The following is a 12,851-nucleotide window of genomic DNA, read 5'->3' as shown; positions in this document are numbered from 1 at the left end:
GAAACAAACTACATTACCATCAGCTGGTCTTTTCATCATCAGATACCACTCGTTCTACAGTATTATGACATACAGTCTGATTTGTTTAAATTTATGGAGTCAAGATTATACAGCTACGGGTTATTATTCATGGTTTTGTTTGGGTTCGCAGCTCTTCACAAATCAGAAGCATACGAGCATTTGGTGAATGATGAAGACAGAGAGAACATGAAGTGGCTGAAAGTGTTCAACATTTATGATCTCTACAGCAAAAGCAAAGTCCGTATAAACGTGGAGGAAGTGGAACCATACTATATCTCCCTTATCAACAAGGTGTATATATGTTTACAATTTTGAAGCAAACTTTGGTTTTCTTTGTGCCCTAACCTGCCGGTAATAATCCGTGTTTATTGTTTGCAGTATTTTCCGACAAAGTTAAAATGGTGAACTCATCACAAATAGGAGGCTTTTTAATAAAATGGATGTGATGAATGTGACTCAATTATGTGTTCATGAATAAACAGAGTGTTGTTTCATTTGTGCTTAAGTGCAGCAATTTTTTATCAAAGTCTTCAGCTATATACAACTTGTGATTAAGTCAAAGAGCAGACAGTTCCATAATGTTATCTTATACGAGCTTCCAATCTAAAACTAATAATGTGTGATAAGTGAATTGGACCATCTATATTATATACTATTTAATATCCCTTATAACTTCCAATATGAGATCTTTGTCCCTATGCGAGGCATGGTGAGTAACATCACACCCTTGATTGCTAAAAACAATGAGAAACCCCCTACTATATTACCTGCAACATAAAAAGAAGAAACAATTCTCTAAATAAAAAAATATATAATATGATAACTACCCAGTAAAGGAATCATCAGATGTTTCTTGCTTTGACTTTTATTCCATGATGGAAACTCTTTGTCAACGTTTATATCAAATCCTCCATGGCTCCATGACAAGTCTTTGTAGAATAACAAATTAAAAAAAAAACATAATTATCTATGATCATCATATATGGTGGTATGCGATATCAGCGAGGCTCAGAAAATGTCTGATTTCTATGCAAATCAAAATGCGGTGTTGGCTTGGATATAATGATGTATGGTGGACACATATATAATACTGAGCTAGTTAAACCAATCCAAAGAATATTTGTCCCTCCATGCATATGGTCAAAACTAAAATCAATGCCATTAGACCATTGCATGAATAAAAACACTTGCTATGTGGTGGAAATATTGGTTTCCATGTGAAGTTATGATGATTCTTCATGTTGGCGTGAATGAGCAACTGGATTCGTAGACAGCAACTGGAGACTTTTGATATGAAGACTGAAAATGTCTGTGGCTTGTCTAACAGGTCAAGTATCTCCAACTGTGATAAACTTCATATCCTTTTGGTGATAGAAGCATCAATGCCTCATGATTCGATAATATGTATATACTTAGCCTCACACTTCAGTCTGTAAGAAATAGGTAAATTATCGTTCAATCAAATCCATCACATATTCACATTGGTTTCTCTTTTGCCTAATGTTCTATCAGTGCTTTCTGGAGTTTGAGTAAAAAAAGAAAACATATGTAATTTATAATTCTAATAAAATCGTTAATCCTTTTCTTTCTAAAAATTAATTTTAAAAAGTTTGAAATACCGCAATCATCATGTCACTCTTTGATCTTAAAGCTTTGATACGTTACATAACTTTATAAGGACTTTTTTCTTTGTCAACTGATTTATTACTTAAAATTACAATGGTTTAGGGCCAGGATATTACACATCACTGTGATATCATCCTAGCTCTTTTTTAAGGACTTTTAATTTTATTTATTACTAGGATAAAGTCGATTTAATTCATTGATTATAAAAATCAATGGGGTGATTCGTTGGGCTTTATCTCTCCACTTTAGCTTTATTTATTTTTAAATCATTAAATTTACCAATCATGTTGTACCTTTACTTTTAAAAATTAAAGTCTACATCAAGTTTTTATTTAGTTTTACCAATCATACTTTAGCTTTATTTTTAAAATTACAGCAAAAAAATAAATCAAAACTTTTTCTTATGTAATTTAGGCAAAAACCATACATCTTCTTTTTATAGGCTGTAGAATCTGTAAATGAAAAAAATATCTATAATATCAAATAAATTATATAATCATAATAAAAACTTTTATAAATATTTTAATTTTGAATTTGAGTGTTTTTAAATTATTAAGATATTTAAATAATATAAATATTATTTACATATCACATTTTAAATTACAATAAATTTTGATAATTTATTAAAAAATATTAATAGAAATTATTTTAATTGATATAAAATAATAATTTTATATATACAACACATATTTCATATATTTTACTTTAAAATATTTACAGCCTACAGCTTACAGCTACAACAAATTTAACAACATCAAAAGTCTCTGCAGAAAAAGTCTACAGTAACAATTTTACAGCTACAACCGATTTATCTACGGCTAAATTTTTAAAGCCACGGTCGAACCAATAATCACCGTATCTCAAATAATTTAATACAGAGATAAATACATGTTGTGCCATAAATAAAATAATAAATAAATATCCCAGCCCTAAAATAGTCATTTAACCTCCTCCTCTTCCTCTTATTAAATTCCCCAAAAAAATTCCTCAGAAAGAAGGTTATAGATTTGTCTGTGTGTCCGAAAACGAAATAAAAAAAGGTAAAACAAATTTGCTCTCCAAGGGGGAAAAGCAAAAAAAAAAAAGCCGATCTTGGGCTTTTCTCTGCTCAGACGCAGTCTCTCTCACCGCCGGCGAAGCTGATTCATATTCACATGGAGGGAATACAGAACCCGATACACCGCACTGTCGAAGAGGTGTTTAGCGACTTCAAGGGTCGCAGAGCTGGTCTCCTCAAGGCTCTCACAACAGGTCCACCTCTCGCTTGAATCTCTGTTTCCTTTTGTTGTTCGAATCTATAAAGCTAATCTCTTTCTCAGAGATTTTTGTACAGATTCGCCAAAGTTTTAATCTTTTTGATGTGATTTGACGGTTTTTAGGTTTATTCATGCTTTTGTTTTTATTTTATTTTTGCAGATGGGCAGAAGTTTTTCCTTCAGTGTGACCCTGGTGAGTTCTTACCCTCACCCTTCTTGTATTCACTTTGTATCGTATTGATTCTTCTCTGTTTGGTTTCAAAAAGTGTGTGTGTGTGTCATTGAAGTAGTTGAGATTAATCGCCTCCTGGTCTTGAATTAGGGATGGTCAATGCATGTTTTGCTTTCAATAGTTCTTTTTTTTTTCTATGTTTTAGTTTTTTTTCTCGTCTCTATTTGTGATGGTAAGTGCTTTTTTTTTTTGCTTCATGAGTTTGTTCAACAGATTGGATACTCTTAAGTGTTAGTGTTGGGGTTTCTTCTTAGGGGTAATTCTGTTTTTTTTTTTTTAACTTGTGCAGAGAAGGAAAATTTGTGTCTTTATGGACTTCCTAATGAGACATGGGAGGTTAACCTCCCTGTCGACGAGGTCCCTCCTGAGCTTCCTGAACCAGCTTTGGGCATCAACTTTGCAAGAGACGGGATGCCAGAGAAAGACTGGATTACTTTGGTTGCTGTTCACAGTGACTCGTGGCTCATCTCTGTTGCGTTTTACTTCGGTGCCCGTTTCGGTTTTGGTAAAAACGAGAGGTAACATTCCTTCTCTGCTCACTGTTCTTATACACATGTTTGTTAGAGATGCAATGACCATTATGGTAGCTGCAATCTTCTAGCATCCTAGTTGTTGCTGCTAGTAGTAACAATCTGTGCTAGTGGTGTTATGAGTCAATTTGATTGAGATATATAAAATGCAAAGTTCATGTGAACTTCTAGTTCTTCTCTTGAATTTAAGTTTGCTGAACAGTCAAAGAGCAGTGTTTGTTTTTTGATATTATTACAGTCGAACAGTTTATGCTTGTGTTGTCTGACTCTGAGCTTATTGAATTTGTTTCAGGAAGAGGCTCTTCCAGATGATAAATGAACTCCCAACCATTTTCGAGCTTATAACTGGCAATGCAAAGCAATCCAAGGACCAATCTGCTAACAACAACAGTAGCAGAAGCAAGTCTAGTGGTGTCAAGGTATATAGTTAGTAGCTTCTGTTTTCTCCATTATCCGAGTCTATCTATCTATCTATCTCTGTTAACTCTCTCCCCATGCAGCCTCGTCAATCTGAGTCTCACACCAAGGCTTCAAAGATGTCTCCGCCACCAAGAGAAGACGATGAGAGCGGAGAAGATGAGGAGGATGATGAGCAAGGTGCGGTTTGTGGTGCGTGTGGAGACAACTATGATGACTTCTGGATATGTTGTGATGCTTGTGAGAAATGGTTCCATGGAAAATGCGTGAAGATCACACCTGCCAAGGCTGAGCACATCAAACATTACAAGTGTCCGAGTTGCAGCACCAACAAGAAGATGAGAGCTTGAATGAAGGTGTGATAATAACATTAGGGACTGTGAAAGAGGAGAAAGTTTTCACAGTTGTGAGGAGATGAAGAAGAACCAAAAGGCTTTTGATTGTGTAGTCTTAATGGGATTGAGACAGCTTTGCAGTTTAGTAGTGTCTTGGTGTTCTTTTTTTTTGCTGTTAATGTTAAAATGCTATGACTAACTTGTCTTATGTTTCTGAGAAAATTATGTTTTTAGTTTGTCAATTAGTTTTTTTTTTCCTCTTATCAGTATGATAACAATTATTGAAATAAAAAAAATGATATCATAAGATATGTAATTGAATTACTTTGTCATGATTATAGTTGTATCATTACTCTGAGAAAATGCATTGGGTCAAAACATTGAAAACAATTATGATAAATATTATTTTGGGCCAACTTATGAAAAATATCTTAAAAGCGTATTCTATTTTTCTTGTGATACTAATTACTACTAATAATCTTTTTGTACATAATCATCTTTTCATTTTTTCCTTAACAATACATTATCTCTTCATTTGGTGCAATTTTTCTTACATTATCATTTTCATATTTTTGTACACATACGGAACAAAAGCCCAATAGTGATGACAAAGCCCATAAATTAAAGGAAGCCCATGACTATATCATAAGACGAGAAGGTACGGTCGCAGGAGGAGATTAGTCGATAAAAATGGCGAAGCCTTTGGGTACAACCGGCGAGTTTTTCCGGCGAAGAGATGAGTGGAGGAAGCATCCGATGCTTTCGAACCAAACGAGACACGCTCTCCCTGGTCTCAGCATCGGAGTCGCGGCCTTCTGCGTCTACCTCGTAGGTGAGCAGATCTACAACAAAGCTCTGGCTCCTTCCACCAAATCATCTCACCACAACCAGAACCAGCCTGCTCCGTCTAACTGAATAGCATCGATCAGATACATCGTTGCTGATTGATTCATCTTGTAAGCTGATTTTGTTAATTTTATTCTCCCGTGTCCTGTTCTATTTCTTTTTTTGTGTGTTATTTTTAGAACAAAAGCATGTTTTAGTGGTTTTCATATGATATTTCACAAAATTTGAAGTATGTTGATTAGTGTGAAAAACTATTAAATCATAATACGGAATTACAGGAGGTATCAAATCATTTCGTTGCTCCCAATCTTTCACCTGGAAATGAGAAATTTTTCTTGTATCAAAGCATTATATAAAAGAGTGCAACTTGTTAGTCAAGAAACTATCCGAATCTGCGGTGGATCAATCTCCAGTCGATTTGAGCAAATTAAAACCCTTTAATTTTCTGGCTAACCGCGAGCATCGTGTTTAGAGTTGTTTTAGGACAGAACATCCATGAGAGACAGGAGGCCGGGTCTTCTTCCCCATTTCTCTCTTCTTCCTCTCCGGCGATCTCTCTCTCCTTCCGGCGTTCTCCACCTTCTCTCGCGACGATCTCTCCGGCGAATCCTTTCCATTCCCTTACAAATCATGTAAAGACCCTATTTGTTAGGTTTTTAAGTAGATTTGATGATTTTAGAAGTTTTTTGATAGATTTTTGTTAGGGTGATTGGGTAGGATTGTGATTTGTTGTGTAATAGGTTTAGAATTGTGATTTGGTTGTGTTGAATTGATTTAGAACTTTTTTTTATAAATTGTTTAGTATTTTTGTATTTACAAAACGTTTTTTCTATATAAATTCGATTTTACAAAACGTTTTTTGTATATAAATTCGATTTTTGGATTTATAAAAGATGATTTCATATTTATAAAAATATTTATATTTATTAAAACTAATTTTGTATTTATAAAACATTTTTTTGATTTATAAACACTATTTTTTTATTTTTGTATTTATAAAAACTAGTTTTAAATATACAAAACGTTCTTTGTATATAAATTCGATTTTTGGATTTATAAAAGATGATTTCATATTTTAAAATTAATTTTGTATTTATAAAACATTTTTTTGATTTATAAACACTATTTTATTATTTTTTGTATTTATAAAAACTATTTTGTATTTATAAAAAGATGATATCATATTTATAAAAATATTTATATTTATTAAAATTAATTTTGTATTTATAACACATTTTTTTTATTTATAAAAACTATTTTATTATTTTTTGTATTTTAAATATGTTTTCTATTTCAATTTTAAACACTATTTATAAACACTATTTTATTATTTTTTGTATTTATAAAAACTATTTTGTATTTATAAAAAGATGATTTCATATTTATAAAAATATTTATATTTATTAAAACTAATTTTGTATTTATAAAACATTTTTTTTATTTATAAAAACTATTTTATTATTTTTTGTATTTTAAATATGTTTTCTATTTCACTTTGAATTTTATATTTTCGAATTTCAATGTAAAAAAATAAATTTATAATTTTTTTTTTTAATTTTGGAAATATTCCGAGGAAGTTTATCCCTCGGAATATTCCGACGACATCTTCCTCGGAATATTCCGAGGAATTTCCGACGAACTTGTGGTCCTCGGAATTTCTTCGGAAATTCATTTCCTCGGAATTCCGTCGGAAATTTCCGAGGGATTTCCGAGGAGTTATTTCCGAGGACTTTTTTCGTCGGTATGTCGTCGGAATAACGTTATTCCGACGACATACCGACGATTTTTTCCCTCAGTGTGCCGCTGTTTTCTTGTAGTGTGTTCTCTTTAGTTTACTTGGTATTTTTATGTTTGCGTCAAAGTAGCTTAGTGGTGTTAGAGGAGTCGTGTCCTTAGTTTCAGGTTGTTTCTGTTATTTGCTTCAGTACTTGTATTTCTATAAAACCGCATTGATACGAGATGAATAAGATCGGATCATTCAGTGCAATATTTGTGTTTCTCTGAGTTTGCAATCACAGTGATCTCTGAACACATCAATATTACTAATACAAAATCATTCTTATTAATTAACCTTATTCTACTGTGGTATATTACAACATATGCCACTCCTTTTTCAAACTGATTTAGTTTTTTTGTTTAGGATATAATAGTCAATGGAAATTGGTTCAAAAATTGTTTACAAAAAAAAAAAAAAAAAAAAAAAAATTGGTTCAACAACACACTTTACAGACCCAATTTTCCACATTTCCCACATATATGCATTTTAACGATTGTTGTCATTCTTTTGGAACATCATCGCTGCAATACTGTAGCATGCATGAGATTAATCTGATTTTATAACCTCTTTTCTTTTTGATCGATGTTCATTTTATTTTTGTTTAACTTTTGTAAGAGAATCCGTAATAAATTATTCAAACGCAATGATGCAAGAATGCTCAAGTCAAAGTAGAGGAAAGAGGGGTTTTGAAAAGAAAAAAAGAAACCAAGCAGTATTGAATATTTGATGTATGAGTAGCAAAACTAACAACTATATGAAAGTTTATATACTGCATGCAAATATTTTTTCAAGTGATTTGATATTCCAATATAAGATGATGCACAACGGTTTATGAGTATGACACTTGCATTGTAAAAAGAAAGAAAGAAGGTTATTACTTAATTATTTATTAATACTAAAAAGCATATTTCTTCGATAAACTAACATAAAGCGTGTTAAGGTAAAGTTTTGATTATTAACTAATCATTTTGGTGAATGCAGCTCCGACCTTTTTTCTGTGTTTGCACTCAGAATGATAGGTTTTATTGATTTATTATAAATGCGCTTTATAATTTTACAGTAAATGAATACCCGAAACATAAAAGACTTTTATTACATGAAACATTTCCCCCATTTTTTTTCATTTTCTTAGTAACATATTTATTTGGTATTTGTGTATTTCCATGCATCGTACATGTACATGGTACGTATATTGCTTGCGTACGAGGAAAGAAAAGAACGGGGGTAAAACAGACTTCTTATATGGAGCAGACGCTGGACCTGACACAGGGTTTGTAGAGTTGTCTGCTATAAAAGTTTTGGGGATCAGCTGTGTTTGTTTTCTAGTGTCATCCCCTCTCGACTCCTTAGCAGAATGACACAAATACCCTCTTCTCCCCCTATATTAATAACACTCGTCTCTCACTCTTCGCTCACTCTTCTCTCTCTCTCTATCTATCTCTCTCTCTCTCTCTTCTGCTCGCTTACAAACAAAAGCATGTCTAAAGCCATCTCCGAAATCGGAAGGGCTGTTAGCCGTCGTTTCTCGCAAATTTACAAGAACCCTACACACACAGGATACGTTTGTGAAATCTTCGACGGAAGTAGTAGGAGCCGTTTTGAAGAACGCCTTGGGGGGTGGGAGCAAGAAGAATACTCCGCCGTCGCCGCAGTCGCAGTCGCCGCCGTCGTACGTGAACAGAGGTGCCTTGGTAGATCAGTCTCATCGTGGACCACAACGCTTTCCATGTTTCTTCCCCGTATCTTCTCCAACACGTTTCGTACCTACCACCACCCCCGATGTCGAGCCAAAGTTCCCGGAGGTAGTCTTCAGCGGAGATGGTGGGCGTTCTCTTTTGTGGAAGATGGCCGTTTCTGATGTGGGAGCTTCGAAGATCGAGCTTCTCCAAAACGGGTTCGCTCCGCCCTTCTTCTCCAACGGGTCCAAAATCGCTATCGTTGTATCAGGTCTTCTCTTTTTCTCTGTTTTGGTCTAAAATATAAAGTTTCTGTTATGATCATCGACTAGCTAACTTACACGGTCTTTTTATTCCTCTGGCAACATTAATTTCTAACTTCACTTTTGCGATCGATTAAATTTTATTGTCGTTAGTTAACGCTACTCTTTTTTTTTCTTCTCTCTCTTTGTGTGTTGATGCGTTTACACGAGTTTCGTTAAAAGATTAGACTAAAGATGAAAAATGTGTTTGTCGTTAAGATTATAGGATTGATATATACATATTATCGAGTCACTCTTAAAATCTACCATAAGAAAGTCATGTTGGACTATTTCAGTAGCCTAACTACTAAAATCCATGTTATATTAATTCATCTCTTTGTGTGTTGATGCGTTTTTCGTTAAAAGATTAGACTAAAGATGAAAAATGTGATAAAAATAATCATAAAAAAGGAGGAAGATGTGGTGATGGATCAGTGTTTGTCGTTAAGATTATAGGATTGATATATACATATTATCGAGTCACTCTTAAAATCTACCATAAGAAAGTCATGTTGGACTATTTCAGTAGCCTAACTAAAACCCATGTTATATTAATTCAGCTAACGTAATCATTGCGTATATCAGAGCACTCATCAAAAATCTCTGTTTTTCTACCAGAGCAACCTCGATTCTGTGTGTTTTATACCACGACTAATCATATATGCAATTATTTGTTCGTTACATAGATTGCATCTCGCATGGAATCATCAGAATATTGAGTTTCTACCTCGATTCTTATCAAATACTATCATGAAATGCATCAAGCTTCTCACCAATACATGCATCAGTGTTTGTCGTTAAGATTATAGGATTGATACATATGTATTATATTCTTCTTTTTGTTTGTTTGCCAATTACTCTGCTTCTTTTTGTTTGTTTGGGAACATTATACATACATAATAAACATTCGATGATTATTATAAACATCCTAAACATTTATACATTATTCATATGGATTATTGTATTTGGAAATTCACAGTGGCTGGCTTATATATTGTTCTTACAGGTGTTGGAACGGCAGGATTAGTTATGGAGAAGAACGGGAACATGGAGGAGATAGTGCTTCAAGTAAGGCCAGGCGATGCCATCGCTATTCCAGAGGGAATCGTGAGCTGGTGGTTCAACAGCAGCCCAAGAAACTTCGTCATCCTCTTCATCCGGCACACAGACAAGGGTCAATGCTTCAAGGATTTTCACCTCGCCGGTGGTAGAGGGGTCTTCGGCGGATTTCGCAGGGACCTCCTGAGCAGAGCACTCGATCTAGATGGGGGAGATGCAACCACCTTTGTCCGCTCTCAGACAACCAACGGCGTCATCCTGAAGATCGCTGATGATTTCAACGTGCCCGTGTTTGACGAGACCAACAGAAACGACGTGGTTACCAACCTTATTGGCCTCGTTCCGTCTGTGCAAGATGCGGGTGGAGCTGTCTTTGTGTTGAACTCCACCACAGACCTTCCTCTGCTCAAGGAGATGGGTTGTGGAGTTTCAGTTGTTTGCCTCGACCAAAGAGCCACCTACTCTCCTACCTACTCTCGTGGATCCACCTTCCAGATTATATATATTTCATCAGGGGGTGGACAATTCCAAGTTGTGGGGGCTAGCGGGGAGAACCTCCTCAACACCACGGTTGAGGCTCAGCAACTTTTTCTCGTCCCAGGTTCCAGCGTCATCTCAGCCAGTGCGGGTTCTTCCGGTTTGGCGTGGCTCTCGATGGTGGATACACTCAGGTAAAATATTACTTACATGCAGTTTCATGCGATTGAGTTATTTTCTTAAATCGATTTAACTTTGTGTTTTCCTTTGCTTGTAGTCCAAGCTTCGTCACCTTGGCCGGCAAAGGGTCCGTTCTAAAAGCTCTCTCTCCCACCATCGTCCAAGCAGCCTTTGCCGTGACGTCTGAACTGGAGACGGTGGTCCGTGCCAAGAGAAGCGCAGATGTTTTTTGTTTCCCGTCCACCCCTGCTGAAGAAGAAGAATGAGAGGAGAAGAGGTGTTTGCTTTTGTCATGCATGCAATTATGGACATAATTCGAACTTCATCATGCTCTCTTTTGAAACTTGAAACTTAAGTGCTACTTGCCAGTTTTGCTTTGATTACATATCGTATGTTTCTATCAAAACAGAGTACTCTGTTCTTAAATTATTTTGGAATATTTCCTTCCTGCATTGCTTGCAGAGCAAACTTCTCAAAACCCTTATTAAAGGCGACTATATTTTCCCCAAAACCAAAACGATTATATATAATCCATAATCATTGTTGACATGAATCAGAAACAAGCTGCCAGATTTGAGAAACAAGCTGTCAGACTTGAAAAGTTAGTTAGAGACTTATAAGGTTTTATAAGGCTTTATAAGGTATCATATTGAAGAGAAGAAGAAGAGAAAAGAAGACTCTTGAAGATATTCTTTTTAAAACAATGAATATTGTATTATATTGTGTATGAGGTAACTTGCCTTTAAATGCTTGTACTTAGATCCACAGTTAAATTAAAGAAAATATTTTCCTCATTCTCTCTCTCTCAAATTCAAACATTACACTCTCTCTTGTTCATCATGTTCTTCATTTTCTCTCATGGTATCAGAGCATTAAGCTCTTATACCTCTTACCCACTTCCGCAAACACTCTTACTTTACTTCTCTCTTCCTTTCCAACCATTTAATTTCTATGTTCTTGCAAGAATCTGTCTTTGTCCACTGGATAATAGATCTACTTTTGCTAGTGCTCATTTCTCTGGTTCTGGTTCCATAGTTACTTAACTCAAACCAAACTCAAAAAGAAGTGATGGAGCAATACAAGCCTGTTATGATTCCGGTTACTCTAAAAGGAAGTAACTACATTACCTGGTCTAGATTGGCCAAAACTGCTCTTGGAGGACGAGGTCTATGGGAGCACATCACCACGAGTGAGGGACCAAGAAAGATCACCCAAGGAGCTGACGGCAAGGAGATTGTAGTGGTGGATGAAGGCAAATGGGGTCAGGAAGATCTCATGGTGCTGTCTTCCTTGCAAGGCTCGCTTGATACTCCAATAATGGAGGCTTACTCTCATTGTGAGACCGCAAAGCAATTGTGGGAAACTCTTCACAAGATTTATGGCAACACTTCAAACTTGACCAAGATCTTTGAGGTGAAGAGAGCCATAAATAACTTGCAACAAGAGGGAATGGACTTCACCAAGCATCTTGGGAAGTATAGCCAGTTGTGTTCTGAGCTTGACATGCTCCGGCCAAGCACAAACAACCCCAACATCATTGAAGAAAGGCGTGAGCAAGACAAAGTATTTGGACTGCTTCTCACACTCAACCCGAGCTTCAATGATGTCCTTAAGCACATATTGAGAGCTAAGGAGCTCCCAAGCTATGATGATGTGTGTGCTCGACTCCAAAAGGAACTCGGCTCAGATGGTTTGCTTGGTGGAAAAGGAGAGCTATCTATGGCCAACAAGGTGGAGAAGGTGGATAATGCTGCAGCCAACAAAGCCCACTTCAAGCCAAGAGGTGGTGGAGGAGATAAACAAGTAACTTGTCAACATTGTAAGAAGATTGGTCACTCCAAAACCAACTACTGGATTCTCCATCCTCACCTCAGGCCAGCTTCATCCAACAAATACAATCAAGGCCGAGCTCATGAAGATAGAGCTCAAGAAGGTTCTCAGCCAAACTATCCTACTATGCGCATGGGAGAAGATGGGAGAGCCATGACAGCAACTACTCATGTGGTTGGATCAGGGTCTCAAGCCACTTCTCAGTCATCCAATGAGGATACTTTCACCCGCAAGTCTGACCTTGAGGCTCTTATAAAGGCCCTCAATGCCAACTCTTGTAACCTTAG

General features: G+C 35.7%; 3 protein-coding genes across 4 annotated transcripts; all 3 read left to right on the top strand.

The window, feature by feature from the left end:
- The first annotated feature begins 2,639 nt into the window (after window positions 1-2,639).
- On the top strand, window positions 2,640-4,659 carry LOC106362110 (PHD finger protein ALFIN-LIKE 7). Its single transcript, XM_013801933.3, has 5 exons — window positions 2,640-2,898; window positions 3,064-3,096; window positions 3,425-3,653; window positions 3,958-4,084; window positions 4,166-4,659. The coding sequence occupies exons 1-5, from the start codon at window positions 2,802-2,804 to the stop codon at window positions 4,430-4,432; spliced, it is 753 nt and encodes a 250-aa protein (XP_013657387.1). The 5' UTR covers window positions 2,640-2,801; the 3' UTR covers window positions 4,433-4,659.
- A 414-nt stretch (window positions 4,660-5,073) lies between these two features.
- LOC106360210 (NADH dehydrogenase [ubiquinone] 1 beta subcomplex subunit 3-B) lies at window positions 5,074-5,974 on the top strand. 2 transcript variants are annotated; one of them, XM_013799798.3, is made up of 2 exons: window positions 5,074-5,373; window positions 5,736-5,974. In XM_013799798.3, exon 1 carries the CDS (start codon window positions 5,108-5,110, stop codon window positions 5,330-5,332), a length of 225 nt encoding a protein of 74 aa, XP_013655252.1. In that variant the 5' UTR covers window positions 5,074-5,107; the 3' UTR covers window positions 5,333-5,373; window positions 5,736-5,974. The 2 variants fall into 2 exon arrangements, with proteins under 2 accessions (XP_013655252.1, XP_022564211.1); XM_022708490.2 differs by having other exon boundaries at window positions 5,542-5,869.
- Window positions 5,975-8,884: 2,910 nt separating this feature from the next.
- LOC106359352 (11S globulin seed storage protein 2-like) lies at window positions 8,885-11,000 on the top strand. The gene is made up of 3 exons (XM_022708677.1): window positions 8,885-8,987; window positions 10,025-10,748; window positions 10,832-11,000. Exons 1-3 carry the CDS (start codon window positions 8,885-8,887, stop codon window positions 10,998-11,000), a joined length of 996 nt encoding a protein of 331 aa, XP_022564398.1.
- Window positions 11,001-12,851: the final 1,851 nt, after the last annotated feature.

This window comes from Brassica napus, chromosome C8 (assembly GCF_020379485.1).
Source record: "Brassica napus cultivar Da-Ae chromosome C8, Da-Ae, whole genome shotgun sequence".
Taxonomy (NCBI): domain Eukaryota; kingdom Viridiplantae; phylum Streptophyta; class Magnoliopsida; order Brassicales; family Brassicaceae; genus Brassica; species Brassica napus.
The sequence above is the reverse complement of the archived record's forward strand: the minus strand, read 5'-3'. Positions and strand labels throughout refer to the sequence as shown.

Coding starts and splice junctions, on each gene's coding strand:
- LOC106362110 (XM_013801933.3), top strand. CDS start 2,802: ATGGAGGGAATACAGAACCCGATACACCGCACTGTCGAAGAGGTGTTT. Junction 3,654..3,957: donor GGTTTTGGTAAAAACGAGAG/GTAACATTCCTT, acceptor AATTTGTTTCAG/GAAGAGGCTCTTCCAGATGA. Junction 4,085..4,165: donor GCAAGTCTAGTGGTGTCAAG/GTATATAGTTAG, acceptor CTCCCCATGCAG/CCTCGTCAATCTGAGTCTCA.
- LOC106360210 (XM_013799798.3), top strand. CDS start 5,108: ATGGCGAAGCCTTTGGGTACAACCGGCGAGTTTTTCCGGCGAAGAGAT.
- LOC106359352 (XM_022708677.1), top strand. CDS start 8,885: ATGGCCGTTTCTGATGTGGGAGCTTCGAAGATCGAGCTTCTCCAAAAC. Junction 8,988..10,024: donor AATCGCTATCGTTGTATCAG/GTCTTCTCTTTT, acceptor TTGTTCTTACAG/GTGTTGGAACGGCAGGATTA. Junction 10,749..10,831: donor TCGATGGTGGATACACTCAG/GTAAAATATTAC, acceptor CTTTGCTTGTAG/TCCAAGCTTCGTCACCTTGG.